The sequence below is a fragment of the Pelodiscus sinensis genome, chromosome 1, assembly GCF_052426305.1.
Source record: "Pelodiscus sinensis isolate ZL-2025 chromosome 1, ASM5242630v1, whole genome shotgun sequence".
Lineage (NCBI taxonomy): Eukaryota > Metazoa > Chordata > Testudines > Trionychidae > Pelodiscus > Pelodiscus sinensis.
The window spans coordinates 1779174-1807171 of NC_143052.1; the positions used below are offsets into that span (position 1 = coordinate 1779174).

Consider the following 27998-nt stretch of genomic DNA (forward strand, 5'->3'; position numbering starts at 1 on the left):
CCATTTCCCCTGTGGGCTGCTCTGTTTTGCTGCCTTGGTGGTGAGAGAACATCTGCTGTTTCCGGTCTGTGGGTGCTGCCTTAAACACCTTAAGCTGGTTAACATAACAACGGTGGGTTGGTTGGTTTGTTTCGCATTCCCCTTGGGCTGAGTCATGTAAAATACACCGACTGATTCACTTGTTTACAACAGGGGCCTGCAGCCTGTCTAGCTGGAAGATGGCTTTTCCAATGGAAGTGCAATGTCAGATCGACCTCAACCCCAATACCCTTGTCCCGCTTCCTTCTCTGGGGCTCCGTCCCTGCCCCCCCTTCTTTGAGGCCTCTGGGATTTCATGGTCACTTTCTCCCGAGCTGCGTCCACTTTCAAATTCTCAGCCAGTTCTTCCAGATCTGTTAAAATCAAATCTAGAGCAGTTCCTCCTCGCCCCCCCCCCTCCCCCAAGCTTTTTCAACCTTCTGAATACAAAATTGTCTCCAATGCAGTCCAGGAACGTGTTGGCTAGTCTGCGCCCCGCTGTGTTAGTTTCCCTACATGTCTGGAGAGTTGAAGTCCCCCATCACCACCGAATCCTGCGCTTTGGATGATTTTGGGAGTTGTTTCCAAAAAGCCTCGTCCGCCCGGGTAGGTGGCCTGTACTAGACCACTAGTGACATCACCCTTGTTTTTTACCCCTTTTAATCTAACCCAGAGTAACTCAACAAGTTGTCTCCTCTGGCCATCTCCACCTCCGGCCAGTGGGTACATTTTTAATCTATAAGGCAACACCTCCTCCCTGGTTACCCTGCCTCTCCTTCCTGAGCGAGCTGTACCCTCCGGTACCAATATTCCCATCGTGTGTATTATCCTACCAAGTCTCTGGATACCAACTATGTCACCGTTGTATTTATTTATTAGCACTTCAAGTTCTTCCTGCTTATTCCCCACACTCCCTGCATTTGTACACAGGCATCTCAGATACCAATTTGACCTTGCCTCCCAATTCTGCCTTGTCCCTCCTTTTTCTCTTCTTTTATAGCCCATGCTCCCTCCCATTTCCGACCCGTCTCCCAGGTCGCCATGTTCTCCACTTACCCGTGGGCTTTGCTCACCTGTCCCCGTCGAACCTAGTTTAAAGCCCCCCTCACTAGGTTAGCCAGTCTGTGTCCAAATCCGGTCTGCCCCTTCCTCGAAAGGTGAACGCCATCCCTGCCTCGCAGCCCTTCCTGCAACAGCAGCTCGTGGTCTAGGGAGCCAAAGCCCCCCCTGGCGACACCATCTTCGCAGCCAGGCCTCCCCCCCCAGGATGCACCTGTCTCTGCCTGGCCCGACCTTTGACAGGAAGGACTGAAGAGAATCCCACCTGCGCCCCAAACTCCTTCACCCGGACCCCCAGAGCCCTGGAGTCACCCTTGAGCCGCCCAGTGTCACACCTCGCAGTATCATTAGTGCCCACGTGGGGTAGGAGTCAGAGGGCCGGATAATCCTCGCCAAGGCCTCCGTGACGTCTCGGGTACAGGCCCCTGGCAGGCAGCACCTCCCGAGACGACATGTCAGGTGACAGATGGGCGCCTCCGCCCCCTCAGAAGGGAGTCTCTGAGCACCCCCCTATGTTCCCTCCTTGCAGCGGGGCACGAAGAGGCCTGACCCACCGGCCCAGGTGTCGCAGGCAGGCGCCCGGGGCCCAGGCACAAGGGCCCAGGTCTCTGCGGACGCACAGCAAAGCTGGGCTGGGAGCCAGAGGCCCGGCTCACAGAACGTGGCAAGAAGAGGCTGATGTTGCAGTAACACCCCTAAGAGGCGCGAGGCCCCAGCCAGGAAACACCTTCCAGTGCGGGACTAGAACCCCCAGCACCCGCACACTCACCGTAGAGAGCGGGACCGAACGGAGCCAGCCGCAGAGCGCCGGAGCCCCGGGGCGTTACCAGAGGGCCTGGCCTCACTCCTGGGTCATTCCCGTCCCCCCTCCCCGCAGGGTGGCTCCGGGGTGCTGGGCTGGGCCACTCGCGGGGCTGCCGTGGCAGGGGGAGGCACGAGAGGGAGGGACACGCTCAGAGCTGGATGCTCAGGGGACGTTTATTTCACGGCGCGGGGGTTCTGGAGCCAAGGCGAGCGGGGGGACGATGGGGAGGGGCGTGTCACACAGCGAGGCTCTGCAGCAGGGACCTTGCAGCCAGGGTGGCGGAGCTGGTTGCTCAGGGGACGTTTATTTCACGGCGCGGGGGTTCTGGAGCCGAGGCGAGCGGGGGGACGATGGGGGGGGGGGCGTGTCACACAGCGAGGCTCTGCAGCAGGGACCTTGCAGCCAGGGTGGCGGAGCTGGTTGCTCAGGGGCGCCGGAGGGACCCGACTCGCTCCGCTGGAGGGACCCGATTCCTCCCACCGGCACTTTGCTTACAGACAAACGGGAACTTCCGGTCACAGGGATAATCATCCCATTTTTTAAAATCTGGAGGGAGAAACAGCAATGAGCCGGGGGGGGGGGGGGGGGCAGGGGGGCGTGTAGGGGCAAGCTGGGCCCTTCTGGCCATAAGCAGCCCCTCTCCTGCCCCGTTCTGTGCCCTGGGGGAGGCTCCCAGCCCCTGGGCCCGGCCCCAAAGGGGAGGGGGCAGGATGGAGCCTGAGAACCCAGAGGGAGCAGCCCCACCCTGCAAAGAGACACGGAGGCTCCGTGAGACGAGGAGACCCCTGGCCTGGGTGCTCCTGCTCCTGCTCCTGCTCCTGCTCCAGCCCAGCCACAGGGCAGGGGCCAGCAAGAGACCTGCCCCGGGAAATCTGCTCCAGACAGAGCCCAGCCGCCGGCCGAGGGGACGTGCCCCTGCCCAGGAGCCAGTGTGCACGGAACACGGTCCTCCCTCGGGCACTGTTCCCCCTGCTCTGGGGCTGGCCTTGCCCTGCCCGGCTGCCTGCAGTGGATTCCTGCCCCCGTGGCCAGAGAGCGGGGGAAGGGCGGCCCTGGGGCGGGGCGGGCTCAGCCCCTCAGCAGCACCCCAGGCCGCAGGGAGCTCCGTGGGGCGCATGGGCCGTTCTCAGCGCCCTGCTCCCTGGGGGCGGGTTCTGCTGCTGTTTGACTCTGTCCCCATCCAGGCCCGGCAGCCCCAGTTGGGCCCACCTGCCAGCACCCGACTGATGGACAGAGCCTGTCCCTGACGACTGTGCCAAGACACACGTACCAGGGGCAGAGTTAAGGTTACATGGGCAGCCTTGGACAGGCCCTTGCTCAGCTTTGTGACTTTCTCCTTCCTTCAGCAAAGGTTTTTGGGGGTCATTTATGAACATTTTATAACATAAGAACATGAGAACAGCCGTGCTGGGTCAGACCAAAGGTCCATCTAGCCCAGTATCCTGTCCGCCGACAGTGGCCAGCACCAGGTGCCCCAGAGAGGGTGGACCGAAGACAATGATCAAGCGATTTGTCTCCTGCCATCCCTCTCCAGCCTCTGACAAACAGAGGCCAACGACACCATTTTATCCCCTGGCTAATAGCCTTTTATGGACCTAACCTCCATGAAATTATCTAGCTTCTCTTTAAACTCTATTATAGTCCTAGCCTTCACAGCCTCCTCTGGCAAGGAGTTCCACAGGTTGACTACACGCTGTGGGTATGTCTACACTACCCCGCTAGTTCGAACTAGCGGGGTAATGTATGCATACCGCACTTGCTAATGAAGCCCGGGATTTGAATTTCCCGGGCTTCATTAGCATAAGCGGGGAGCCGCCATTTTTAAATCCCCGCTGCTTCGAACCCCGTGTAGCGCGGCTACACGGGGCTCGAACTAGGTAGTTCGGACTAGGGTGCCTATTCCGAACTACCGGTACACCTCGTTTCACGAGGAGTACCGGTAGTTCGGAATAGGACCCTAGTCCGAACTACCTAGTTCGAGCCCCGTGTAGCCGCGCTACACGGGGTTCGAAGCAGCGGGGATTTAAAAATGGCGGCTCCCCGCTTATGCTAATGAAGCCCGGGAAATTCAAATCCCGGGCTTCATTAGCAAGTGCGGTATGCATACATTACCCCGCTAGTTCGAACTAGCGGGGTAGTGTAGACATACCCTGTGTGAAGAAGAACTTTCTTTTATTAGTTTTAAACCTGCTCCCCATTAATTTCATTTGGTGTCCTCTAGTTCTTATATTATGGGAACTAATAAATAACTTTTCTTTATCCGTCTTCTCCACACCACTCGATTTTATAGACCTCTATCATATCCCCCCTCAGTCTCCTCTTTTCTAAACTGAAAAGTCCCAGTCGCTTTAGCCTCTCCTCATATGGGACCCGTTCCAAACCCCTAATCATTTTAGTTGCCCTTTTCTGAACCCTTTCCAAGGCCAAAATATCTTTTTTGAGGTGAGGAGACCACATCTGTACACAGTATTCCAGATGTGGGCGTACCATAGTTTTATACAGGGGCAGTAAGGCCGTGTCCAGACTCAGGGGTTTTTTCGGGAAAAGTAGCCTTTTCCCGAAAAAACTTCCCCTGCGTCCAGACTCAAGCCGCGTTCTTTCGAAATTATTTCGAAAGAACGCGGCTTTTCTTTCGATGGCAGTAAACCTCGTTTCACGAGGAAGAACGTCTTCCTTCAAAAGTTCCTCTTTCGAAGGAAGGCATTCTTCAATGTAAAGAGGCCGTCTTCGAAAGAGAGCATCCAGACTCGCTGGGTGCTCTCTTTCGAAAAAGCGGATTTCCTCTATTGAAAGATCCGCCTGCAGTCTAGACGCGATCTTTCGAAAGAAGCCTGCAGTGTAGACATAGCCTAAGATATTCTGGGTCTTATTTTCTATCCCTTTCCTAATAATTCCTAGCATCCTATTTGCCTTTCTGACCGCCGCTGCACACTGCGTGGAAGTTAACGCTGGCAAAGTTTGGTGTTTGTAGGACTCCCTGGCACCCCGGGCGTAACTCGCAGTGTAAACAAAGGGCTGGGAACCAGAGCAGGCCTGACCCCGGCACAACGGCCACATGGCGCAGAGTTACCCAGGGAGTGCGTCTTTCCTGACTCCAGAGGACGGTGGAAAACCCCTCGAGCGCTTCATTCCCTGCGCCAGTTCCCCTGGGTAGCACAGGAGCTCAGCGACTCTCGTTAGGGTTGGGGGGGAGGGCAGGGGGGGAATGGGGCTGAGGCTGGTTTGCTTGAAGGAGCAGGCACAAAGCAGCGCGGGACCTAACGGCCTCTGGAGCGACAGGCCGGGCTCTGCGGGGAGGAGCCAGCTGAGGGGACGGGGCCTGGGCCCTGACGAAGCCGTTCCCTGGTCGGGGGCACACGTGTGTCTGCGCTTGTGCCTGTCACAGGAACAGACGTGAACAGACCCGGGATGCTGGGGGCAGCATGTCACCGGGTCAGCCCCCCGACTGCTCTCCCCGGCGGGGGCAGGGCAGACAGAGGAGCCGGGGTCGGCCCTGCAGCCGCTGGGCAGCCGGGTCCGTGTCTCAGGCTCTGTGGGGGCTGAGCTGCCGGCTCACCTGGTCTCTCTAACACCACGCAGTGCTCGTTTCTAGTTGGCGGATCAGGCTGCCCCCTATTCCAGGCGCTGAATTTGGCCAGGGATCCATCGGCCCATCTCCAGGAACGATTCTGCAGAGACAAAGGGCGGAGACCCCGTGAGCCCCACGGACCCAGCGACGGGCCCGGAGCCAGGGGCCCCAGGACAGGACCCGCCCAGCCCTTGGAAGCATGAAAATCCCTGTTCTCTCGGCCTGAGGGGCTGCCCCTTACCCACACCCTCGTCTAGACGTCTCGTCTCGGGAGCGGGGGGGCAACTCTTGGTCTGGGCTGAACAGTCAGAGCCCAGCAGCCCTGGGCCGAGTGTCACCGTGGATGTCAGTCACAGCGGGCTGTGCCCTGCGCCGGGTGTTGGGCACTGACTCTGGGACTGACGTCACAGGCGGCTGTAGCCTGTTTTCACCCCGTCCCGCTGGAGATCCTGCTCTCGTGGGACCCCTCCGCCCCACAACAGCCCCCCACTGAGCAGGGAACAGAGCCAGGACCGGGGAGGGGCTGCAGGCGGAGCGGGCGCCGGGCACTCACATGCTCAGGGTCTGAGAGTCCGATCCAGACGGGTTCAGTCTTTGCCTGCTGCTGCTTGACATAGCCGGCCAGCTTGGTACTTTCTCCGTCAGTGAGAATGGAGACGAGATGGATCTCCTCCCCGTGCTCCTGGCACTCGGCCTGGGCCAAGAAGGGACAAAGCCAGTTACCCCATTTCTGCCCCCCAGGGAGCAGCAGGGGCGAGTCCAGCACAGGCCTGGGGCCCGCCCCCCCGGGGTAGCGCCCCTCCCTCCCAGCGCCAATGGCAGGAGCAGGCAGAGCAGCCTCCCCCCACCCCGTCCCCTGCCTGGCCCCCTGCGCTCTGGGCACAGACACAGCTCCCCTGGCCCTGGGCCGGCCCCTGCTCGGCTCTGACCCCGGCCTGCCCCGGGTCTGCTGCTGCGTAGCCGCCCCCAGGGCCTGTTCCTGCCTGGGCGATTGAGCCACGTTCTCGGGGGGTGGGGGGCGATCACTGCGGGTGCAGCCTGTGGGGGGGAGGGCGAGGCTGGGCGGTGAATAGTGACGTAGGTGGCAACACTGGGCAGGGCTGCCATGAGCCCCGTGTGACTGACACAGCCCAGTGCCAGGGCGCCGTCAAGGGCCCAGCGAGCCGGCCCCACCCACCACTGGGCACGGAGCCCTGGAGCCGGTCAGAACAGCTAGGAGGGGGCAGGCACCAGCCAGTGTCTGGGAGCTCTCCGTGCTGTGCTGCACCAGGATGAGTGTGAGCCTGGAGCGTGCAAGCACAGGACTGGGGGGCACAAGAGGTTTTACACGCGCGCAAGACTTGTGAGAACAGCCAGAGACAACATGGCTTGTGTAACGGGAAATCCTGCCTCACTCATCTACTAGCGTTCTCTGAGGAGGTCAAAAAGCATGTGGCCAAGGGGGATCCAGTCTATGGAGAATACTTGGATTTCCAGAAAACCTTTGACAAGAGCCCTCACCAAAGGCTCTTGTGTAAATTAGGTTGTCATGGGATAAGGGGGAAGGTCCTTTTGTGGACTGAGAACTGGTTACAAGACAGAAAACAAAGGGCAGGAATCAATGGTCAGTTTCCGAGTGCAGAGAGGTAACTAGGGGGGTCCCCCAAGGGTCTGTCCTGGGGCCCATCCTATTCAACCTACTTAAAAACGATCTGGGGAAAGGGGCGAGCAGTGAGCTGGTGAAATCTGCCGGTGACACCGTGTCAGCTGCACGGGATGAAATGTTCAGGCCCGTTAGGTCAGAGCTAGGTTTCTGTCAGTGGGTTTGAGCACAGGGAAGCTGTATCATAACGTAAGACATTGGCCGTCCTGGCGAAGAGCAGTGAGAGAAATGCTCGTTTGATACTATTGTTAGCTAGCAGACTTACTCGTCTTTGCCCCAGTCCATCGGGGTAGGGGGCTGGGTGTGTGGGGCAGGGGACAGGAGTCAGGGCAGGGCTGTGGGGATGTGTCGGGGGATGCAAGGCAGGAGACTGGGGGATGGGGAGACTGAGGGAATGAGGAGGAGCTCAGAGTGGGGGAGGGTCCCATCTGTCTCCTCCAGGCCCATCTCCCTCCAGTCCGCCCTGCTCCCATTGCTAGGGGTATTCTGTCCTTCTCCTGCCTGCCTCAGCCCCCCGCTTTCCCCCGCCAACAGGAACCTTCTGGGTATCCCCCAATCTCCCCCAGCTGCCAGGAGCCGTCTGTCTGACCCCAGTAAAAGGGAGACTTTGAACTTCCTGCCCTGCTCCGTGTGAGCTGGGGGGCACGTGGGGAGGGGCTGGGGAAGGGATCACGGATGTGGGTCTTGGGGGCCTTGCAGAAGAAGGACGTGAAGGAACGGGGCAGCCCGGGGGCCACAGGGCCGGGCACAGACCTGGACGTGCGAGGAACAGGCCCAAAGGAGAAGCAACGCGCGAGATCTGGAGCCGCTGTACGAACGCTCCGCGCCAGGCTGGGACGAAGGCTCCAGACATCGGTGAGGAGGGAGGACGGGGGGAAGGGCTGATCTGGGATGGGCGAACCCCGCTGACCCAGCAAGACCCACAGGCCTGCCTGAGGGAGAACCGCCAGGCAGACAGGCGAGAGGAGGAGGCTTTGGCCGTTCTGCAGCAAGGGGGCATCGGACACGTGTCTGGCTGAGGCCCGGATCCCAGCTTGTGTTCAGCCGGACGGGCCACCCGACCGATTGCAGCCGCTGGCGTGTGCGTGTGCAAATGGCGCACGTGCTGTTTGTAACGTTTCAGCTGCACCCTCGATAAATGCGGCGTATTGCCGGACCCCCTGGCAGCAGTTCCCGTGTGCTGCCGGCGTGCGTAACACCAGAGCTACTCAGGCCAGGTGCAGCCACGGCAGGCTGGGAACAGTCACAAGGGGAGCTCACAACTGGGTGACTGAGCAACAAGAACAAAATGTTGGATGAAAATCCAGGTGGATACATGCAAAGTGACGCACATTGGGAGACCGACTCCCAGCTCTGCACCTAACCAATGGACTCTGGACTCTTATCGCTCCAGAGAGATCTCGGAGTCACTGAGGAGAGTTCTCCGCAAACATCCACTCAGAGTGCAGCAGCAGCAGCAGTGAAAAACAGCAAACGAGGGTTGGGAATCAGTAAGAAGAGGATAGAGAAAGGGACAGAAAATATAATTGTGACTCTGTATCCATCCATGACATGCCCACCTCTTGGAAACCGTGTCCAAGTGTGGTCACGCCAGCTCAAAAACCGCTGCCTTAGCATTGGAAAAGATTCAGAAAAGGCAACAAAACTGATTAAGGATCTGGCCTGGCTTCCGCATGAGGAGAGATTCCTAAGAGCTGGACTTTTGGAAAGAGACGACTCTGGGGGATAGGACAAAGCTCCATAAAATGGCTGGTGCGGAGCAAGCAGAGGAGGAAGTGCTGCTATTTACTCCTTCCCAGAGCACAACCACTAGGAGCTCCCAATGATCTCGCTAGGCAGCAGGTTTACAGCAGAGCAGAGGTGTTGTTTCCACACACCATGCAGTCACCATGTGGAACTCCTCGCCACAGGTTACTGTGAAGGCCAAGACTAACAGGGATCCCAAAAAGAACTGCATACACTCATAGAGATGTCATGAGGCAGAGTGGGCACCCACAGATCCTGAGAGGGAGGACCCCTTCCTCAGCTTCGGTGGGCAGAGTCTTGTCTCACCCCAATAGCCTGCTACAAGTTGGGACGGACCCAGGAGCCCAGTGGGAGCCCAGTTGCTGGAGGATCCAGACCCCTCCCCCGAGGTGGGAGGTTGTATTGGCCCTTAAGGGAGCTGAGGACTGGCCAGGGCCCTTGATGGACCTGATGGAGGCTCCATTTCCTAGCGACCTGGAGGACCTGCCTGCCTGCCATCGTTTCCTTGACGGTGTGTTTGGCAGGTTGGAAAGTGTGAACTGGGTGGGCTTTGTTCCGGGGGGTGCCTTGATGGGCTGATTGGATTGGAGACAAGGCTTGGAGACGGGCCTCCTGCTTGGAGCCAGCAGCCCTACAACAAAGGTAGCCAGAGTGAGTGCAGTGAACAGCCGACAGGGGGGCTTGCCTTGGATTTCGCCTTGGGGGGAGCCCCCCAGTTTGGAGGTTTTCCTGCTTTTTGTTCTTTCTCTCTCTTTTCTCCCCTTGAAGCTTCAGGGCAATACAAATACCAGCTGAGGAGTCTCTTCGAGGGAAGGCAGCGGTGACAGGTCTGCTGCTGTGGCCTGCACAGTGTGCGCCATGTTTGTCTTCCTCCCGGAGGATAGAAGGGATTTCATCTGCACGAAGTGCAAGCTGGTCGCCATTTTGGAAGAAAAAATGAGAGGACTGGAGGCCCAAGTGTCGACCCTCCGTTCCATCAGCGAGGATGCAGACTTCCTCGCTAGAAGGCAGCATTTAATCCTGCAGGTGCAGCAGGCTGAAGAGCCAGCCAGGGCAGTACAGGACAAGGAAGAAAACTGGCAGCATGTAACCTCTAGGAAAAGAAGGCCAACTCAGGGATCCCCCATTCCTGTAGAGTAGTCTCTTTCAGGCTCTCTGCACAGGCACTGCGGTGCAGAATGCTTTGGCAAAGACCTCTCAGGGAAGAGATCAGAAGGAGACCCCCATCTACCAGAAGGCATGGGATGCGTAGCCCTAGGGATCGGGGTTCCACGACCACCACCCCGAAAAGAAGAAGACGGGTGGTGGTGCTTGGGGACTCCCTCTTAAGAGGGACTGAGCCATCCCTCTGCCGTGCAGACCGGGAATCTTGAGAGGTGTGCTGCTTACCAGAAGCTCGTATTCAGGATGTGACCGAAAGTCTTCGAAAACTGACCAGACTTTCGGATCGCTACCCCTTCCTGCTTCTCCATGTAGGAACTAATGATACGGCCAAGAATGACCTGGAACGGGTCACTGCGGATTATGTAGCGCTGGGAAGAAGGATCCAAGAATTTGGAGCGCAAGTGGTGTTCTCCTCCATCCTCCCTGTTGAAGGGAAAGGACTGGGCAGGGATCGTCAAATTGAGGACGTAATTGCGTGGCTGTGCAGGTGGTGTCGCAGAGAGGGCTTTGGTTTCTTCGACCATGGGACTCTGTTCCGGGCACAAGGATTGTTAGGAAGAGATGGGATCCACCTAACCAAGGGCATGTCTACACTACCACCCTAGTGCGAACTGGGGTGGCTAATGTAGGCATTCGAAGTTGCAAATGAAGCCTGGGATATTTAAATCCTGGGCTTCATTTGCAACTTCGAATGCCTACATTAGCCACCCCAGTTCGAACGAGGGTGGCAGTGTAGACATACCCCAAGAGAGGAAAGAGCATCCTAGGTTGGAGATTAGGAAAAACTCTTTCCCTGGGTGGGGGGGAAGCACTGGGATGGGTTCCCTGGGGAGGGGGTGGAATCTCCATCCCTAGAGGTGTTTCAGTCCCGGCTTGACCAAGCCCTGGCTGGGCTGATGGAGTCGGGTTGGTCCTGCCTTGGGCAGGGGCTGGACTCGGTGACTCCTGAGGACTCTGCCCGCCGAGGAGTCTAGGGTTCTGGAGGTCGCCCTTCCTCTGCCACCCAGCCTTACCCTTCCAGTCCCAGCCTCCAGCCCAGCACCCTGAGCCTGCTGCCCCCAGCCTCTCACCTCAGCCTCGTCCCAGCTTTTCTCTTGGGTGAAGTATCCATAGCAGTGGCCGAGATAGCTCTCCCAGCCACTGGGACAGGCCACTGCTCGTGCCCCTGCAGAGAGAGGGGCCGGGGGGCGGGAGGCCCCGTGGTTAGCGCCTGCTCAGAGCTGTGGGACGCTCCAGGCCTGAAGGCGAATGCTGGATGCTCGGATTGTGCGTGGAACATCCATGCCAGGACGCCAGGGCTCTGACCCTACAGCCCTCCGCCCCACCGCACGGGCTGTGCACGGCCAAGGGCTCTCCGGCCCCACACCCACGTCACAGAGACACCCCTGCTTGGTGGCCCAGTCACCGACTGACCGTCTGCGCCCCGGGGGCACGTGCCCGTTCAACAGCTACAGCCAGGGTCAGCGCAGGGGTGGGAGCAGTGGGGCACGAGGACCCAGGGGAGGCTGCGCCATCCCTTTTCTGATAGGAGTGGCCCATGGCAGAGAGCCCCAGGGACTCCCCGTCTGGGGAAGGGGAACGTGGACCAGCCAGCAACAGGCTCCCCCACTCAGCTCTGGGCCTCGGGCAGAGGGATCCTGCCGGCCTGAGCTTCTCCCCGTCCTGGGCCGGGGGGGGGGGAGACTGTGGAGCTGCAGGGAGGGGCAGGACAGAGGCACCAGGACCAAGGGGCAGAGCTGGGGGGGGGTCACAGGGTCGAGCAGAGGAGAACTGGGGAGCAGGGGCCCAGGGCTGGGCGGAAGGAGCTGGGGGGCTGGAGGGGGAGGGAAGGGGAGAGAGGTGCCCAGGAGGTGGGGCACAAAGAGGGGGGCAGCAGGGATCCGTGGGGCAGGGCAGGGAACACTGGCTGGGCACTGCCCCTCTCAGGGCCAGGGCAGAGGGAGGGGGGAGCCCTATCCCAGCGGGGGTGGGGGAACAGACATGTGGGAGGACAGAGGCACAATGTGCCGGGCATGGGGCAGTCCAGCCAGGGGCGGGACGGGGGAGGAGCTGGAGTGGAGCCAGGAGCCCTGGGGCAGCCCTTGGAGAGGGGCCCCGTGGGGACAGGGCCGGCCAGTGGGCGGGGAACACGGGGGCAGGATGGACACCCATCGCTGCCAGGGGCTGAGCACACATTGTCCAGCCCCCGTCCCGATCCCCAAGAGCCGACCCCAGGGGGCATTTCAGCCTCCTGCTCTCCCCCCTCCCTAGGAGCGGCCGTGGGGCTGGCCCCCCCAGGCAGGGACCCCAGCAGCAGGAGACGGGCAGCGGCTCTGGCAGCCCTGAGGGAAATGGAGCCACGTCCCAGCTCCTACCACGGCGACCCGCCCCCGGGGGCTCCGGCTCGAGGGGCCGAGCGGGACTCACCTGCCAGCGCGGGGCTGCAGACCAGGCAGCCGAGGAGGCAGAGGGTGACGAAGGCGACTGGCCCCATCTTCTCGCTGCCCCTGGGGAGAAAACACACAAGGGAGATGGGCCAGGAGAGCCCGAGACACCCCCAGGGCCACCCCTCCCCCCTCCCATGGGGCAGGTCATGGGGGGTCAGAGGTGGGGCTGTTCTCTGGGGGTCTGGCCGGGCTGGAAGGGCCTGAGGAATCCTGCCCCGCACCCACCGCTCGGAGCCCATCTCCCTCGGCACACGGGGCCCTTCTGCTCCCCCTCACTGCGCCGAGCCTGAGGGGCAGAACCGGGCCCCCAGCCTGGGGCAGGTCCCAGCTCCCCACGGCCAGACTCTCCCCGAGCCAGGGCTGCGGGTGGGGAGGAGCCGGGGACCAGGCGTGTCCTGGGTCGCTCCCGGGGCCTTTGGTTCCAGGCAAGGGGGTCCCATTGGAGAGCCAAGCGGGTCTCAGCAGGGGCATTTGCCCCCTCCCGCTGCCCCTCCCCCCAGGCTGGGGGTGGCCCCTGCCCACGTGGCCCCACACGAGGGACGTGGAGGGCGGCGGGGGAGGGACGAGGCTGGAGGAGGCACCGCTGCCCCGGGGTGGAAGTCGGTCTGTGTGCTCGTGGCTGGAGTGTCAGTGGCAGGAGCCGCCCTCTGCCCCGGACCCCGGACTGGAGAGCGGGCTTCCTGCTGGGAACCCGGAGCCCCTCGAGTTCTCAGCCAGCTCCTGGCCCGGGAACCCCTGAGCCCAGCCAGGGCCTTCCCCACCCGCAGGGGGTGAGCCCCAGGGGAACGGCCCGCTCCAGGGCCCGAGTCTGGGGAGCCGACGCCCTGGGCTTGGGGCGGGGGGGGGATAGTTGGTGTGGACAGCGGTCGGCCGTGGCCCCAGGGCAGGCAGAAGGGGCCCGATGGGAACGCCCCCTGCAGCAGGGGCCCCAGTGCGGATTTGGGGGGGCGACCTGTGCATGCTGTGATGGGGGGCGGCGAGAGAGTGACAGCATGGGGGGGGAGTGAGGGCAGAGGCTTCAGCTGTGTTACTGAGCATGCCCACATTGGAAGGGGGAAAGCCAGGAAACCCAGCCCCATCTGCCCTCCCGCCCCACATCGTCTCTAGCCGGGCTCTGGACACTCCCTTTTTGGGCAGCCAGTTTAGCCCCCCGCCGGCAGGAGCACGGCGCCTAACTCCTATGGGAAAGCAAGACAATCCCACCCATACTGGACCCACTGGCTGTAACTGACGTCCTGGGAGCAGGGCCGTAAGGGGCTCTCCCGCGCTCCCCGCCTGCCGCGAGCTGAGGGGACCGTCTGACGCTCTGCGCCCCACAGCAGCGCCCTTCAGCCCCGGTCCCCAGGGCAGGACTGTGGTGCAATTCTGAGGTGGCTCGTGCAAACCACGTCCCGCCAGGTGTCCGGGGAAGGGGACGGTTCCCGGAATAGGACCCTGTCACGTTACTGGATCTTGAGGGGAGCAGCCAGATCACTGCTGCACCCATAGGTGGGGGTGTTGGCCCCAAGAATGGTATAGAAGGGGGCCATGTGGGGTATTGAATAGAAGCTACTGTCTGCTGATCCTGTGTACGCTATTTATGTGAGTGGAGAATGTCTGTGTGTGTAGGTAGGAATCTGTAATCTGTGTGGAAACTGAATATTTCTCTGAATGTGGTTGAACATTGGGAAGAGCCCGGCCTGTGGACATGCTAATTAGTGAGGCCCTGTGGGACAATGGCTCTCAATGGGCCAAGGACACACCTAAAGCAGGAGGGCGGAGGCCTAAGAGCTGCAGCAGAGAGAGGCTGACGGCCAGGTGACCGGCTGCGGCCAAGGAGAGGCCAGGAAGGAGGGATAAATAGGCCATGTGGGGGACTCCATTTTGTTCTCAGCTCAGCACTTCATCCCAGAGGCAGCACTGCAGGGATTGAAGAGCCCGGAAGACCTGTGGACCCATCCTGATCGTAGGATGTGCAACAAGAACTTTTAAACCAGAAGCTGCAACATCTCTGCTAGAGCCTGCATCGAGAACTGGGAGATTCGGTGCATGTAATGTACTATCCCTTTAACAACCTCACTCTCAGGCTTTTCTTTCTTGTAATAATAAACCTTTAGATGTTAGATTCTAAAGGATTGGCCCAGCGTGATTTGTGGGTAAGGTCCAGAGGGTAAATTGACCAGGGATCTGTGGCTGGTTTCTTGGAACCGGACAGAACTTGTTCGGGGTAGGTGGGATTGGGTGCTAGGACCCCCCACCTGTGTACAGGCCCGGGGCCATCTGGGGCACGGATATTGCTGGGGTGTCGGAGGGGTTTTGCTCGGGAGGCTTCAGGCAGGCAGCTGAAGCGCTCTGTGGGACTGGTTTGTGGCCTGTGTGGAGAGGTCTCCAGTCTGGGGGCTGTAAGGAGCCCCAGATTTGAGCAATTCGCCCGGAGCGGACGCCATCAGTTGTGCCCAGACACGGCCCGGTCCGTCACAGTGGCGTAGTCGGCAGGATCCACAGATCTTGGGCAATCGAGCTTTGGGATCAGGACCCCGCGCTGTCTAAATTTGATTTTAGCTACTGAGAGTTTGGTTGGGTAAAGAGCAGCTGCAATGAGTGAGCTACAGTATGAAAGTCTGGACAGAGAGGCTCTGGAACTCTTGTGCTTGGAAGGAGGCATGGCCTTTAATGAGGAAGTTTCTAATCCGGAGCTGGCATTTTTGTTAATGGTCAGAAATGCTGCAGAAGAAATAAGAGAGCAGGATCCAGTGAGGAGAATGCAACTTAGATGTAAATGAGAAGTGGAGGAGTTTCGTCTGCTATCACAGCAGAGAATACAGAGGCGAGACCGAGAACACGCAGCGAGAATGGCAGAGTGGGACAGACGAATCAATCAAGGCCGGGGAAAAGCTGCCAGATTTGAACTGCAACCCAAAAGAATCGGAGCACAAAAGGAACCATGTCCTCCTGAAAGTTCAGTGTATGACCGTGTGGGCATGAGGGGTAATGTTGTAGCCCAGCCCCGAAACATGCATGAGGTTTGTGAGGGGGGTACAGGTAACTCTGGGAAGCTTTCTGGGGCTAGTCAATTTTATTGTAACCGAAAGAAAAGTGTCTCTAGATGTTTGCCTGTGGCAGGTAGCCGTGAATCTGCGAATGAGGCTTCCAAGGGCCTGTCGAGTGCCTCAAAGGCGAGGCTGAAATCAACACCAGGGCTGAAAAAGCCCAGAAATCAGAGAAAGTTTTCTGGAGCTGGCCAGTCTCCCTGTAACCAAGGGGAAAGTGTCTCTACATGTGTGCCTGTGGCAGAGGGCTGTGTGTCTGTGCAGGGGGGCAGTGAGCCTGTGGGTGAGGAATCCAAGGGCCTGTCTGATGCCTCAGAGGAGAGGCTGGAATCAGAACCAGGGCAGGAAGAGCCCAGAAGTCAGGAAAATGTTTCTCTGGGGCAGCCTGGAGTGGCTGGCCAGAGTGAAGTTTTAGTTGAGGAGTTGGTGGCTGGTGAGGTTTGTGGAATTGAACCTGCACAAGCTGAAATTGAGTTGTGTGAAGCACAGTGTGTGCAAGCTGGCAATGTGGCTGGTGGAAGTAGCAGTGGGGAAGTGAAGGAAGCTGTCTCAGTGGCTAGCTGTATGCCTGAGATTAGCCAGGGGTGTTGGGACAAGGGAGAAACTGTCTCTGGTTGTCTGTCTGTGTGTGGGGAAGAGTTTCTTCCTTTGTCTGAGGAAGGTGCCCCACAGCCTGTGTTGGCTGAGAGCAGGGCTGTTGTCCCAGAGTTGGGTCTGGGTACAAAGAAGGCCCAGAAAGGAGGTGTCTCTAAGTTTGTGTCTGCTGGGGAGGAGGATGCTGGGACTTGGGTAGATCCAGGCAGTGTCTTGCCAGAACCCCAGAGACCAGACAGTGGAGACCCTGATGTTGTGTCTGATGCTGCTGTGTTGCTAGAAGAGGGGGAAGTGACTCTGTGGGACCAGGGTGACCCCTTAGCCTGGGCACAAGGAGAGATTGAGGGCATGTTAGCTCTGGAGCCTAATGATGGTGAGGAAGTTTACAGCCATCTAGAGAGCTGCAAAGGGGGAGAAGGTGCCTCTGACCTTGTATCTTGTGAGTCTGTCTGTGTGCCTGAGAGGGGATTGTCTGTGAATCCACCTGAGGGGCCAGAGATGACTCAGGGAGTAAGGGAATTGCAGGAGGAATTGGTTGTGGCTCAGCAGGGCAATGCTGCTGTGGAGCCAGAGACGGGTGAACTGCTGCTTAAGGAAGCTCATAGGGAGGAGAGTCCTGGCAGTGCTTGTAGAAAGCAGGTTGCAGTAACTGAGGGAGGTGACAGGGCCTTGCTGGGAGAAGGCATTCAGGAGAAAGCTCTGCCTGTAAAAGGCAGCAGCTTCTTGTGTGAGGCACTTGTTACAGTGCCTGAGGGACAGAATTTGTCCGTTAGCAGTGACTCCAATGACTTGGATTTAGGTAAACCCAGTGTGGATGGTGGTGGAGAAGTCTCCAAGGACTGAGGGTTGTTCCAGAGGAGGCAGAATTGGAGCAGGCTGCTAACCCAGTGACTGTGGGTGACCAGCTTGCTGGGAAGTCAGTGTGTGTGGGACAGGATTGTTCCCAGGTGAAGGAGGAGAGTGGGAAGTTAGTGTCTCAGATCCAGGAGAAGGACTGTGTAGCTAAGTATGCAGAGCAGAACAGCTGTGTGGTCACTCTCCCTAGGATGCAGGAGATGGCAGTTACGCTCCCATCTCTGGACACGGTGGACACTCATACTCAATCAGGGAGGTTGATACCTGGTTCCATGTGGAAACAGAGGTTGGAGGTGGCCAGAGGAGAGACTTGGGAGTCTACAGCTCACTGCTGTTACCCCACTGAGTGGGGGAAGGGGGAGAATTCCAGGGCCATTGTGAGCCAGGGAGTCACACCCAGCCAGCCCTTTGTCTTGGTCTGGCCAGAGGTTTCAGGCCTAGAGCCCAGAGGACAAGGGGGAGGGGCAGGACTTGCTTTGGCCAAGAAGATTTGCAGTTTAAACCTGAAGGGCCAAAACTGCAATGGTGTGGGGCCAGAGAAGGGGCCTGACGGAGAATTTCAGTATACACCTGAGATAGGATTGTTCTTGTTACTGATGTTAATTCTTGTAACCAATGGATTATTGTTGCAGAGAATCGTAAGGGTGTATGATGTGCCTGATGTTCTGGAAACACCTTGTAACTTGTCAGGGAATGTGCCCAGTGACAGACTGGACGTAAAAGGACATTGTGATGTTGATATTTCATGGTTAATGCTTGTAACTGGTCCAGGAAGTTCTTACAGGACAAAAAAGGTTCCAGCCAGAAGGTCCTGTAAGAAAAGGGAAACTGAGGCACGCCACCATTTTGTTTTCGTGGATAAGTGCAAAAATGCCTACACTATTTGGGATGAGAATACCTGCATTCACACAAGGTTAATTGTGGTTCAGAGAGTTGCCAGAGCTGGCCTGGATAAATTCACTACTTTCTTCAGCTCTGGGCAAAATCACCTGACATACACGGGGATCATGCTACAAAGGCAGATCCAATTAGTTCTGGGTTTTACCAAGTTTTACCTGGGGATTCTAAGACAATGCAAGGATGTGGTTGTCGCTATGACAGACCTTGCAGTAATGAAGCCTATTTTAGGCGAACTGGGTTCTCATACACTGATCCGGCTCTGTACTGTTGTTTCTAACATTGGGTTAGAACGTGTGATGACACAGAGCCAAAGCATGGGGAGGCCTGTGATGCCCTCAGTGATGTTACTGGCATCACGTCCTGCATCAGTTTTGCATTGGGGGTGTCACGTTACTGGATCTTGAGGGGAGCAGCCAGATCGCTGATGCACCCATAGGTGGGGTGCTGGCCCCAAGAATGGTATAGAAGGGGGCCATGTGAGGTACTGAATAGAAGCTACTGTCTGCTGATCCCGTGTATGCTATTTATGTGAGTGTATAATGTCTGTGTGTGTAGGTAGGAATCTGTGTGGAAGCTGAATATTTCTCTGAATGTGGTTGAGCATTGGGCAGAGCCTGGCCTATGGACATGCTAATTAGTGAGGCCCAGTGGGACAATGGCACTTGATAGGCCAAGGACACACCTAAAGCATGAGGGCGGAGGCCTCAGAGCTGCAGCAGAGAGAGGCTGAGGGCCAGGTGACCGGCTGCGGCCAAGGAGAGGCCAGGAAGGAGGGATAAATAGGCCATGTGGGGGACTCCATCTTGTCCTCAGCTCAGCACTTCATCCCAGAGGCAGCACTGCAGGGATCGAAGAGCCCGGAAGACCTGTGAACCCATCCTGATCGTAGGATGTGCAATAAGAACTTTTAAACCAGCAGCTGCAACATCTCTGCTAGAGCCTGCACCGAGAACTGGGAGAGGTCACCAGTCTGGGGGCTGTAAGGAGCCCTGGATTTGAGCAATTCGCCCTGAGCAGATGCCCTCAGCTGTGCCCAGACTCGGCCTGGTCCGTCACAGACCTGCCTGTTGGCAGGCAGGTGACGTGGCTGTCGGGAGAGTTCGCCTGTGGTCCATGTGCCCATGTTGCCGATGGGTTTGCTCTTGTGAGACGTCTCGGAGGGGCCTGTTAGCCTGGGAGGCGTTTTCGACCCTTCGGACGCACTTGGCAGGGGCCCGGTTTCCTGGCTGTGCCGTGGTTTGACTTGGTGGGTTTTCCCTTCTGTGACGGCGCGTTGGGGGTTCCCCGTCTCCTGCACCCTGAAATGGCACAAACAGACTGCACCAGCCAGTGGAATTGAGGGTGGTTTATTGCTCCTCCAGCACAGCGCAGCACAGATGTAATCTGGTTACAGGAACTGGGGCTAAGAGGCCTCAGTGCCCCCCCTTTGAGATAGGGGAGTCCCAGCCCCCTCCCCAGCTCCTTATACCCTGCCTTCCAGCGAGGAACCAACTAACCTCTTCCAGCCCTGCCCCCCAAGCCAGGGCAGCATCCACCTTCCTTTGTTCCTCTCCATGGGGGGTGTCTGGCCACTGGTTCAACAAGTTTGGCATTACCTCTGCCTAGTGAGGTTTTCCCTGCTGGGTCTTGCTCCAGACAGCAGGGGTCACCACAGCCCAGCAAGTACCCCCAGTACGTCACAGTTCTCCCCCCTCCGAGAGCGAACTGAGCAGGGTCACTCCGCTCGTGACCTGGGGAAGTTCGGGCCCCTCGCTACGGGACAGCGCGTCGGCGATGACGTTGGCGCTCCCCTTGACGTGGATCACTTCCATGTCGTAGTCCTGCAGGAGCAGGCTCCACCGCAGCAGCTTGGCGTTCGTCCCTTTCATCTGGTGTAGCCAGGTCAGGGGGCAGTGGTCGGTGAACACCGTGAAACGCCGGCCAGACAGGTACGGCTGCAGCTTTTGCAGGGCCCACACCATGGCCAGGCATTCCCTCTCTACGGTCGCGTAGCTCCGCTCCCGGGGCAGCAGCTTCCTGCTCAGGTACACGATGGGGTGACGTTCCCCTTTCTCGTCCGCCTGCATCAGCACCGCCCCCAGCCCAGTGTCCGAGGCGTCAGTAAACACGATAAAGGGCTTGTCGAAGTCTGGGTTTACCAACACTGGGGCCTTGGCCAGGGCTCCCTTCAGTGCACAGAGAGCCCCCTGGCACTGCTCCGTCCAGACCACCCTGTCGGGCCTCCCCTTCCTGCACAGCTCTGTGATCGGGGCAGCGATGGAGCTGAAGTTGGGCACAAACCTCCGGTAGTACCCCGCCATCCCAATGAAAGCCTGGACCTGCTTCTTGGTCTGGGGCACAGGCCAGTCCCGGATGGCCTCCACTTTGGCCGGCTCTGGCTTCAAGCAGCCACTCCCCACCTTATGGCCCAGGTAGGACACTTCGGCCATTCCAACCTTGCACTTCCCAGCCTTTACGGTCAGCCCAGCCTCCCTCAGCCGATCCAGTACCTGGCTGACCTGGGCCACGTGGTCCTCCCAGGACTGGCTGAAGACGCAGATGTCATCGATGTACGCTAGGGCACAGTTCTCCATTCCCCTCAGCAGCTGGTCCACCAGGCGCTGGAAGGTGGCCGGCGCCCCTTTGAGGCCAAAGGGCAGGACCAGGAACTCATAGAGCCCCAGTGGCGTGATGAAAGCCGATTTCAGTCTGGCCTCCTGGTCTAGCGGCACCTGCCAGTAGCCCTTGGTGAGGTCCAGGGTGGTGAGGTAGCGAGCTCCCCCCAGCTTGTCCAGGAGCTCGTCGGGCCTTGGCATCGGGTAGGCGTCGGACACCATGATGGCGTTGAGCTTCCGGTAGTCCACACAGAACCGGATCGACCCGTCCTTCTTGGGAACCAGCACCACGGGAGAGGCCCAGGGGCTGGAGGACGGCTGGATCACCCCCAGGGCCAACATGTCCTGGACCTCTCTCTCCAGGTCCTTGGCTGTTTTCCCTGTGACCCTGAATGGGGAGCAGCGCACCGGGGGGTGAGTGCCCGTCTGCACCCGGTGTACAGCCAGGTTGGTGAGACCCGGCTTGTTGGAGAACAGCTGCTGGTGGGAGCGCAGCACCTCCCGGATCTCGGCCTGCTGGGCCGGGGTGAGCTGGTCCGAGAGGGAAATTGACTCCAGCGAAGAGTCCTCTCCGGTCCCAGGGAACAGGCCCACCAGGGGGTCCTCCCCCTGCTCCTCCCAGGGCTTACACACGGCCAGCACCAAGTTCTCCCTGTCCCAGTACGGCTTCATCATGTTAACATGATATACCCGCTGGCCGCGCGTCCGGCCCGTCAGCTCCACCACGTAGTTCACCTCGTTCAGCTGCTTAACCACCTTGAAGGGGCCGTCCCAGGTGGCTTGCAGCTTGTTCTTCCGCACGGGGATCAGGACCATCACCTGGTCCCCGGTAGCGTAGGCGCGGGCCCATGCATTGCGGTCGTACCAGACCTTCTGCTTCCTCTGGGCCCTGCTCAGGTTCTCTCTGGCCAGGCCCATGAGCTCGGCAAGTCTTTCCCGGAATGTCAGGACGTATTCCACGACCAGCTCACCCTCCGGGGAGACCTTCCCCTCCCACTCGTCTTTCAATAAGTCCAGGGGGCCCTTCACTCGCCTCCCATATAACAGCTCGAACGGCGAGAACTCCGTGGACTCCTGGGGCACTTCCCTGTACACAAACAGCAGGTGTGGCAGGTACTTGTCCCAGTCCTGCGGGTGTTTGTGCATAAAGGTCCGTAGCATCTGCTTCAGAGTCCCATTGAACCTCTCCACCAACCCGTTGGTCTGGGGGTGATACGCCGAGGCCCAGGTGTGTTGCACCCCACTCTTCTCCCACAAGCACCGGAGCAGGGCCGACATGAAGTTGGATCCCTGGTCCGTGAGAACCTCCTGGGGAAACCCCACCCTGCTGAAAATGGTCAGCAGTGCGTCTGCCACCGTGTCTGCCTCGATGGAGGGCAGGGCCACGGCCTCGGGGTAGCGGGTGGCGAAGTCCACCACCACCAGGATGTATTTCTTCCCTGTCCGGGTCGCTCTGTTGAAGGGCCCCACAATATCCATCGCCACCTTCTGGAAAGGCTCCTCTGTGATGGGCAGGGGTCTCAATGCAGCTTTCTTCCTGTCTTGGGCCTTCCCCACTCGTTGGCAGGAGTCGCAGGACCGGCAGTACTGCTGGACAGCTGCAAACATCCCCGGCCAGTAGAAGTTTTGGAGCAGCCTCAGCCGCGTGCGCCGGATCCCCTGGTGTCCCGAGAACGGGATGTCATGGGCCAGGTGTAGCAGCTTGCGGCGATACCTTTGGGGAACCACCAGCTGCCGCTGGAGCCCCCACTCCCCTACCGTCCCGGGGGAAAGCCATTCCCGGTACAGAAATCCCCTCTCCCACCGGAACTTCTCCTGGCAATCTCCTCCTAGGGGTTGAGCGGCACCCAGGTCAGCCCGGTCCCTCAGGGCCTGCAAGGAGGGATCCGCTCGCACCTCCGCCTGGAATTCAGCGGCTGGGGCTGGGACAGGGCCGTGGTTCCCCCCACTGCCTAGGTCCAACTCTAGGTCTGCTGGGACGGGGCCCTGGGCCCCCTGTTGGGGAACCTCCTCGAGTTCCGGGCCGCCAGCCCCTCGCTTGCTCTGGCTATGGGTGGTGATCAGCGTCCTGTGGGGTCCGTCTGGCCACTCCTCTAGGTCACTCCCCATTAGCACGTCGGTGCGCAAGTGCGGGTGCACCCCCACTTCCTTGGGGCCCTCCTTGGCCTCCCATTTCTGATGCACCCTGGCTACGTGTACCTTAAAGGGGGTGCCGCCTATGCCCCTCAGTGTCAGCTGAGTGTCGTGTAGCATACGGTCTGAGCCCACTATGTCGGGCCGTGCCAGCGTCACCTCCGCCCCCGTGTCCCAGAAACCCGTCACCTTCCTACCATCCACCTCCAGGGGTACGAGGCAGTCCCTCCGTAGGGGCCGCCCCGCCCCCACCTGGTGCACGGATAAATCTGTCTCCCGAGGGTCAGACCTCCCAGGGGAGGTGCACTGAGCATCCTTCCCCTCTCTCTGAGCTGAGGTTTGCCGGCCAGCCCCTGCCTCTGGGCCAGCCTGCCCTTCCTCCCACCCCAGCCAGTTAACCCTGGAACGTCCCAGGTCATGGGACCTGTTCTTGCGCCTGGTGCATTGAGCCCTCTTGTGGCCCCGTTGCCCACAGCGATGGCAAGTTAGGTTCTGTGGGCCCATTCGGGTCGGCTCTGCCCGGGCCCTGGCTGGTTTTCTGGGGTATCGACGACTGGTCCTGGTCCCTGGGGCTCGCCTCGGAGGTGTCTCTCTCCATTGCTCAGCCGAGAACCGGTCTCTGCGCGATTCTCTTTCTCTCCGGGACTCCCGTTCACCCCCGGACCGGCTCTCCGTGAACTCATCCGCCAGTCTCCCGGCCTCCTGGGGGTTCTCTGGTCTCCGGTCCTTGAGCCACAGCCTCAGTTTGGGTGGGCACGCTTCATAGAGCTGCTCCATCATGACCAGCTTGAGCAGCTCCTCTGCGGTCTGGGCTCCGACTCCAGACACCCACTTGCGGCAGTATTGCGCCAGGCGGGAGGCCAGGTCCACATAGGTTTCCCGTGGCCCTTTCTGTACCCCCCGGAACTTCTTCCTGTACATCTCGGGGGTCAGCCCGAACTTGTGCAGCAGGGCCTCCTTGACTCGGTTGTAATCCCCGGGCTGTAGGTCCTCCAGCTGACTGAGCACTCCGGCCGCCTCCTGGTTCAGTGCGGGGACGAGCTCCTGTAGCCAGTCAGCTGGGGGGACCTGTTGCAGCCCACAGGCCCTCTCAAAGGCACTGAGGAACCCGTCTATGTCGCCCACGTCCTTCAATTGGGCCACCGTGAGCCTCTCCAAGCGCCTGGCAGCCCCGGGACCCTGGGGCCCATCCACTCTTGGCGCAGCCGGGGCCCCGCAGGTTCTCCGCTCTGCCATGGCCAGCTCATGCTGTCGCTGCCTCTCTCGATCTTGTACTTCCAATTCCTTCATCCGCAGCTGGATCTCCAGCCGCCGCAGCTCCGCTGGGCTGGCCCCTGCCCTAGATGGGCTACGGCTTGCAGGCCTCCCGGGAGACGCTGTCTCATCTCTCCGGTGGGTTCCAGCGCTCCTCCCCCTCTCTGAGCCTGACACACTCTCAGGGGGGGTCTGGCTGCTTCCCCTGGGGACAAGATCCTGGCCCTGTGGCTGGTCATTCTCTTCCAGCTGGGCAATCAGCTGGGCCTTGGTTGCTTTCTGCACAGGCAAGCCCCTCTCTCTGCACAGCTTCACCAGCTCTGCCTTCAAGAGTCGGGCGTAGGCCATCTGCCCGCTGGGCCCCTTGGTGCAGACTCACCAGTCTAGTGCTGCAGCGCCCCACGATTCCCCGGAACCGCTTCGCTCTGCCTCAAGCATGCCTGGCTCCAGGGCTCTTGCTTCTACGGCGCCTTGTCGCTTGCCGCTGGGAGCTTCATCCACGGGGTGCAGTGCATCCCACTCCTGACACCAGTGTGACGGCGCGTTGGGGGTTCCCCGTCTCCTGCACCCCGAAATGGCACAAACAGACCGCACCAGCCAGTGGAATTGAGGGTGGTTTATTGCTCCTCCAGCACAGCGCAGCACAGATGTAATCTGGTTACAGGAACTGGGGCTAAGAGGCCTCAGTGCCCCCCCTTTGAGATAGGGGAGTCCCAGCCCCCTCCCCAGCTCCTTATACCCTGCCTTCCAGCGAGGAACCAACTAACCCTCTTCCAGCCCTGCCCCCCAAGCCAGGGCAGCATCCACCTTCCTTTGTTCCTCTCCATGGGGGGTGTCTGGCCACTGGTTCAACAAGTTTGGCCTTACCTCTGCCTAGTGAGGCTTTCCCTGCTGGGTCTTGCTCCAGACAGCAGGGGTCACCACATCCCAGCAAGTACCCCCACTACGTCACACCTTCCCTGGCCAGAGGTCTGTGGTTTACCCTGGCAGGCGCAAGAGGAGGCAGCAATTGTGAGATCTGAAGTGAGAGGTGCGTGAGGCGCCGTTGTTACTGGCGGGTGAAGGTTACGTGGGGCCCAGAAGGGAAGCGGCAACTCGGAGCTCGGTGGCCTGCCCTGGAGGCAGCAGCAGAACACGTGTCCCTACATACCCCATCAGAAAGGCTTCAAGACGCCAGAACAGCCCCACTTCTCAGAATGGGTGGGGGTCAAGTTTTTTAGCCCTCTGGGTTCTGCCAGGCTGCACCCTTGAGTCACCTGCCTCAGTTTCCCCCAACAGTTTGGCAGGTCCTAACAGGGGAATAGCCTCTCGATCAGCTAAGGGCCATTGTGGGAAGAGAGCGGGATCTCGCCCCCAACCACTCGCCTGTTTCTTTGGGGTCATTGAAATAAGTGTGAACACCGGTTTGGGGTGTTAATTCCTGTTTGTTTCTCTGAAGAGACGCCTTCAGTTTGAGAGTCTGAAAGTGGAGGAAAAGTGTAGCACGCACAGCTAATTATCTAGGCTGGCCAGTAATGAAATTGTAGTTTTGAACTGTGTTCTCTTCTACATAACGTAAGAACAGCCGCACTAGGTCAGACCAAGGTCCTTTTAGCCCAGTGTCCTGTCTGCCGACAGTGGCCAATTCCAGGTGCCCCAGAGGGAGCGTACAGAACAGGGAATCCCCTGTAACCCATTCACAGTCTCTAGGGATACCAACCCTACCTATCCTGGCTAATAGCCAACAATGTACCTAATCTCCACGAAATTATGTAGTTCTTGTTTGAACCCCATTACAGTCCTAGTCTTTGTCACATCCTCTGGCGAGGAGTTCCGCAGGTTGTGCACTGTGTGAAGAAAAACTTCCTTTTGTTTATTTTAAAACTGCTGCCTATTAATTTTTTGGTGATCCCTAGGTCTTTATTTTGGGAACAAGTAAATCACTTTCCCTGGTTCACTTTTTCCACCCCAGTCATGATTTTACAGACCTCTATCCTATCCCCCCTTAGTCTCCTCTTTTCTAAGATGACGTGTCCCCGTCTTTTTAATCTCTCTTCATGTGGGACCCGTTCCAAACCCCAAATCATTTTCTTGCCCTTTTCTGAGCCTTTTCCAAAGCCAAGAGATCCTTTCTGAGATGAGGAGACCACATCTGTACGCAGCATTGAAGCTGTGGGTGTCCCGTGGATTTATATAAGGGCAATGAGATATTATCGGTCTTATTCTCTATCCCTTGTTTACTGATTCCTAACCGTCTATTTGCTGTTTTCCCTGCTGCTACACACGGAGCGGATGTTTTCAGAGAACTCTCCACCATGGCTCCAAGGTCTCTCCCTTGAGTGGTTGTAGCTAAATTAGTCCCCATCATCTGGGCTGTGTCTAGACTGGCCAGTTTTTCCGGAAAATCAGCCACTTTTCTGGAAAAACTTGCCAGCTGTCTACACTGGCCGCTTGAATTTCCGGAAAAGCACTGACGATCTCCTGTAAGATTGTCAGTGTTCTTGTGGAAATACGGTGCTGCTCCCGTTCGGGCAAAAGCCCTTTTGCGCAAAAGGGCCAGTGTAGAAAGCTCCAATTTGTTTTCCGCAAAAAAGCCCCGATTGCGAAAATGGTGATCGGGGCTTTTTTGCGGAAAAGTGCATCTGCATTGGCACGGACGCTTTTCTGCAAAAAGTGCTTTCGTGGAAAAGCATCTGTGCCAATAAATGGAGATGCCTCTCTCCTAGAACTGGAAAGGTCCTTTTACAACAGGACCAAGAACCATCCCTGACAAATTTTTGCCCCAAATGGCCTCTGCAAGGATTGAACTCACCACCCTGGGTTTAGCAGGTCAATTCTCAAACCACTGAGCTCTCCCTCCCCCCAATCTAGGTGCTTTGCTCCAAAAATGCTTTTAACGGAAAACTTTTCCATTAAAAGCATTTCTGGAAAATCCTGCCAGTCTAGACGTAGCCCTTGTGTGTGTAGTCGGGATTATTCCGTCCAATCGGCATTACTTTGCATTTATCCACATTCAATGTCATTTGCCATGTGGTTGCCCAGTCCCCTCGTCCTGTGGTAAGAGGAGCAGCCCAGGGGCAAGAGTAGAAGCTGTCGGAGATGCTGCCGCCTGACTTTAGAAAGCTTTGCCAGAACTTACAGTCAGGAAGAGGGAGGAGGTTTAGTCCAGCCAAGAGACAGTCAGATCAGCTGTGAGCAGGGCAGCCCAGGGGGCTGTAAGTGAGGAGTTTAAGGTAGAAACTCGGGGGGAAAGCAAAAGGCTGATTTGGTGACAGGAGTCGCCTTCTCTGTCTGCTTGAGGCTTGCAGCGCGCTAGGGAGGAAATTAACCCGTCAATGACAGTGGCTCAGAAAAGCCCAGTGCGCTTCAGAGGAGCAAGATCCGACTGTGAGGGAGCGAACCCCCCGGTTGGCTGCGGCCTCGGAGGAGCGACCGGCCTTTCTCCAAGGGATGCGGGAGTGAGAGGGAGAGAAGGGGGCAGGTGTCAAGCACAGGACACAGCAGAGGAAACACGCTGCAGGTGAGAGCGAGCGGCTGCCAGCCGGGGGTCGCTGGCCGGATACGGGTCAGACCGTGGTCGGCTGCTGGGAAGAATCAGAGAGATGGGAAGTGACACAAGGAGTCGGAGAAAGTTCAGACCTGTCAGAGTCCCTGTTGTGGATACGGTGGAGCTAATAGAAATAGAGCAACCGGTGGGTGCAGTCACTAGAAGGAAGGCAGGGGAGTTAGCTCGGGCTGGTGCAGTACCTGTAGGAGCAGGGAAGGAGCCGGAGTCTCGTGAGCCGCCGGGCGAGTGGCCGAAGGACGTTCACCGAGCAGCAGCCGTCAGCGATCTGCAGGAACGGAAAGGAAGTCATAGAGCGACGCCCGGGAGGGGAAGTTGGGGTTGTCACAGAGAAGGTAGCTAGTGATGCTGTCACAAGGGGGCGCTGTGATCCGGTCGGTCAAGCTGTATCACAGTATCATATGGTTCAGACTTCAGGGTGTGTCTAGACTACGGGGTTTTGTCGACAAAAGTCCACTTGAAAGTAGGAATAAGAGCTCCACTGGAAAAGGGCTTATTTTCCGGAGAATCGCGTCTAGACTGGCGCTTTTCTCCGGCTTATCCCCAAGCCGGAAAAAAGCAGCAGCCATGTAAATGCAAATGCCGCGGGGGATATTTAAATCCCCCGCGGATTTGCAATTGTGATGTGTCTCATTAGCATCCCTTTTCCGGAAAGGGATGCCAGTGT

General features: G+C 58.6%; 2 protein-coding genes and 1 pseudogene across 4 annotated transcripts in view; 2 read left to right on the forward strand and 1 right to left on the reverse strand.

Moving 5' to 3' along the window:
* LOC112547409 (C-type lectin-like) overlaps window positions 1-27998 on the forward strand; it is a 416253-nt gene that overhangs the window by 343695 nt on the left and 44560 nt on the right. The gene's annotated exons all lie outside the window — the stretch shown is intronic.
* LOC142825017 (C-type lectin-like) lies at window positions 467-27652 on the reverse strand. The gene is made up of 6 exons (XM_089777766.1): window positions 27514-27652; window positions 12409-12488; window positions 11073-11167; window positions 6004-6144; window positions 5439-5550; window positions 467-2428 (listed from the first exon to the last, which is right to left on the reverse strand). The coding sequence occupies exons 1-6, from the start codon at window positions 27621-27623 to the stop codon at window positions 2307-2309; spliced, it is 660 nt and encodes a 219-aa protein (XP_089633892.1). The 5' UTR covers window positions 27624-27652; the 3' UTR covers window positions 467-2306.
* LOC142825021 (adenylate kinase 8 pseudogene) overlaps window positions 10816-27998 on the forward strand; it is a 378854-nt pseudogene continuing 361671 nt past the window's right edge. Inside the window, exon 1 of the transcript XR_016349374.1 lies at window positions 10816-10908. The product of XR_016349374.1 is annotated as an adenylate kinase 8 pseudogene (transcript). The remainder of the gene's footprint in view (window positions 10909-27998) is intronic.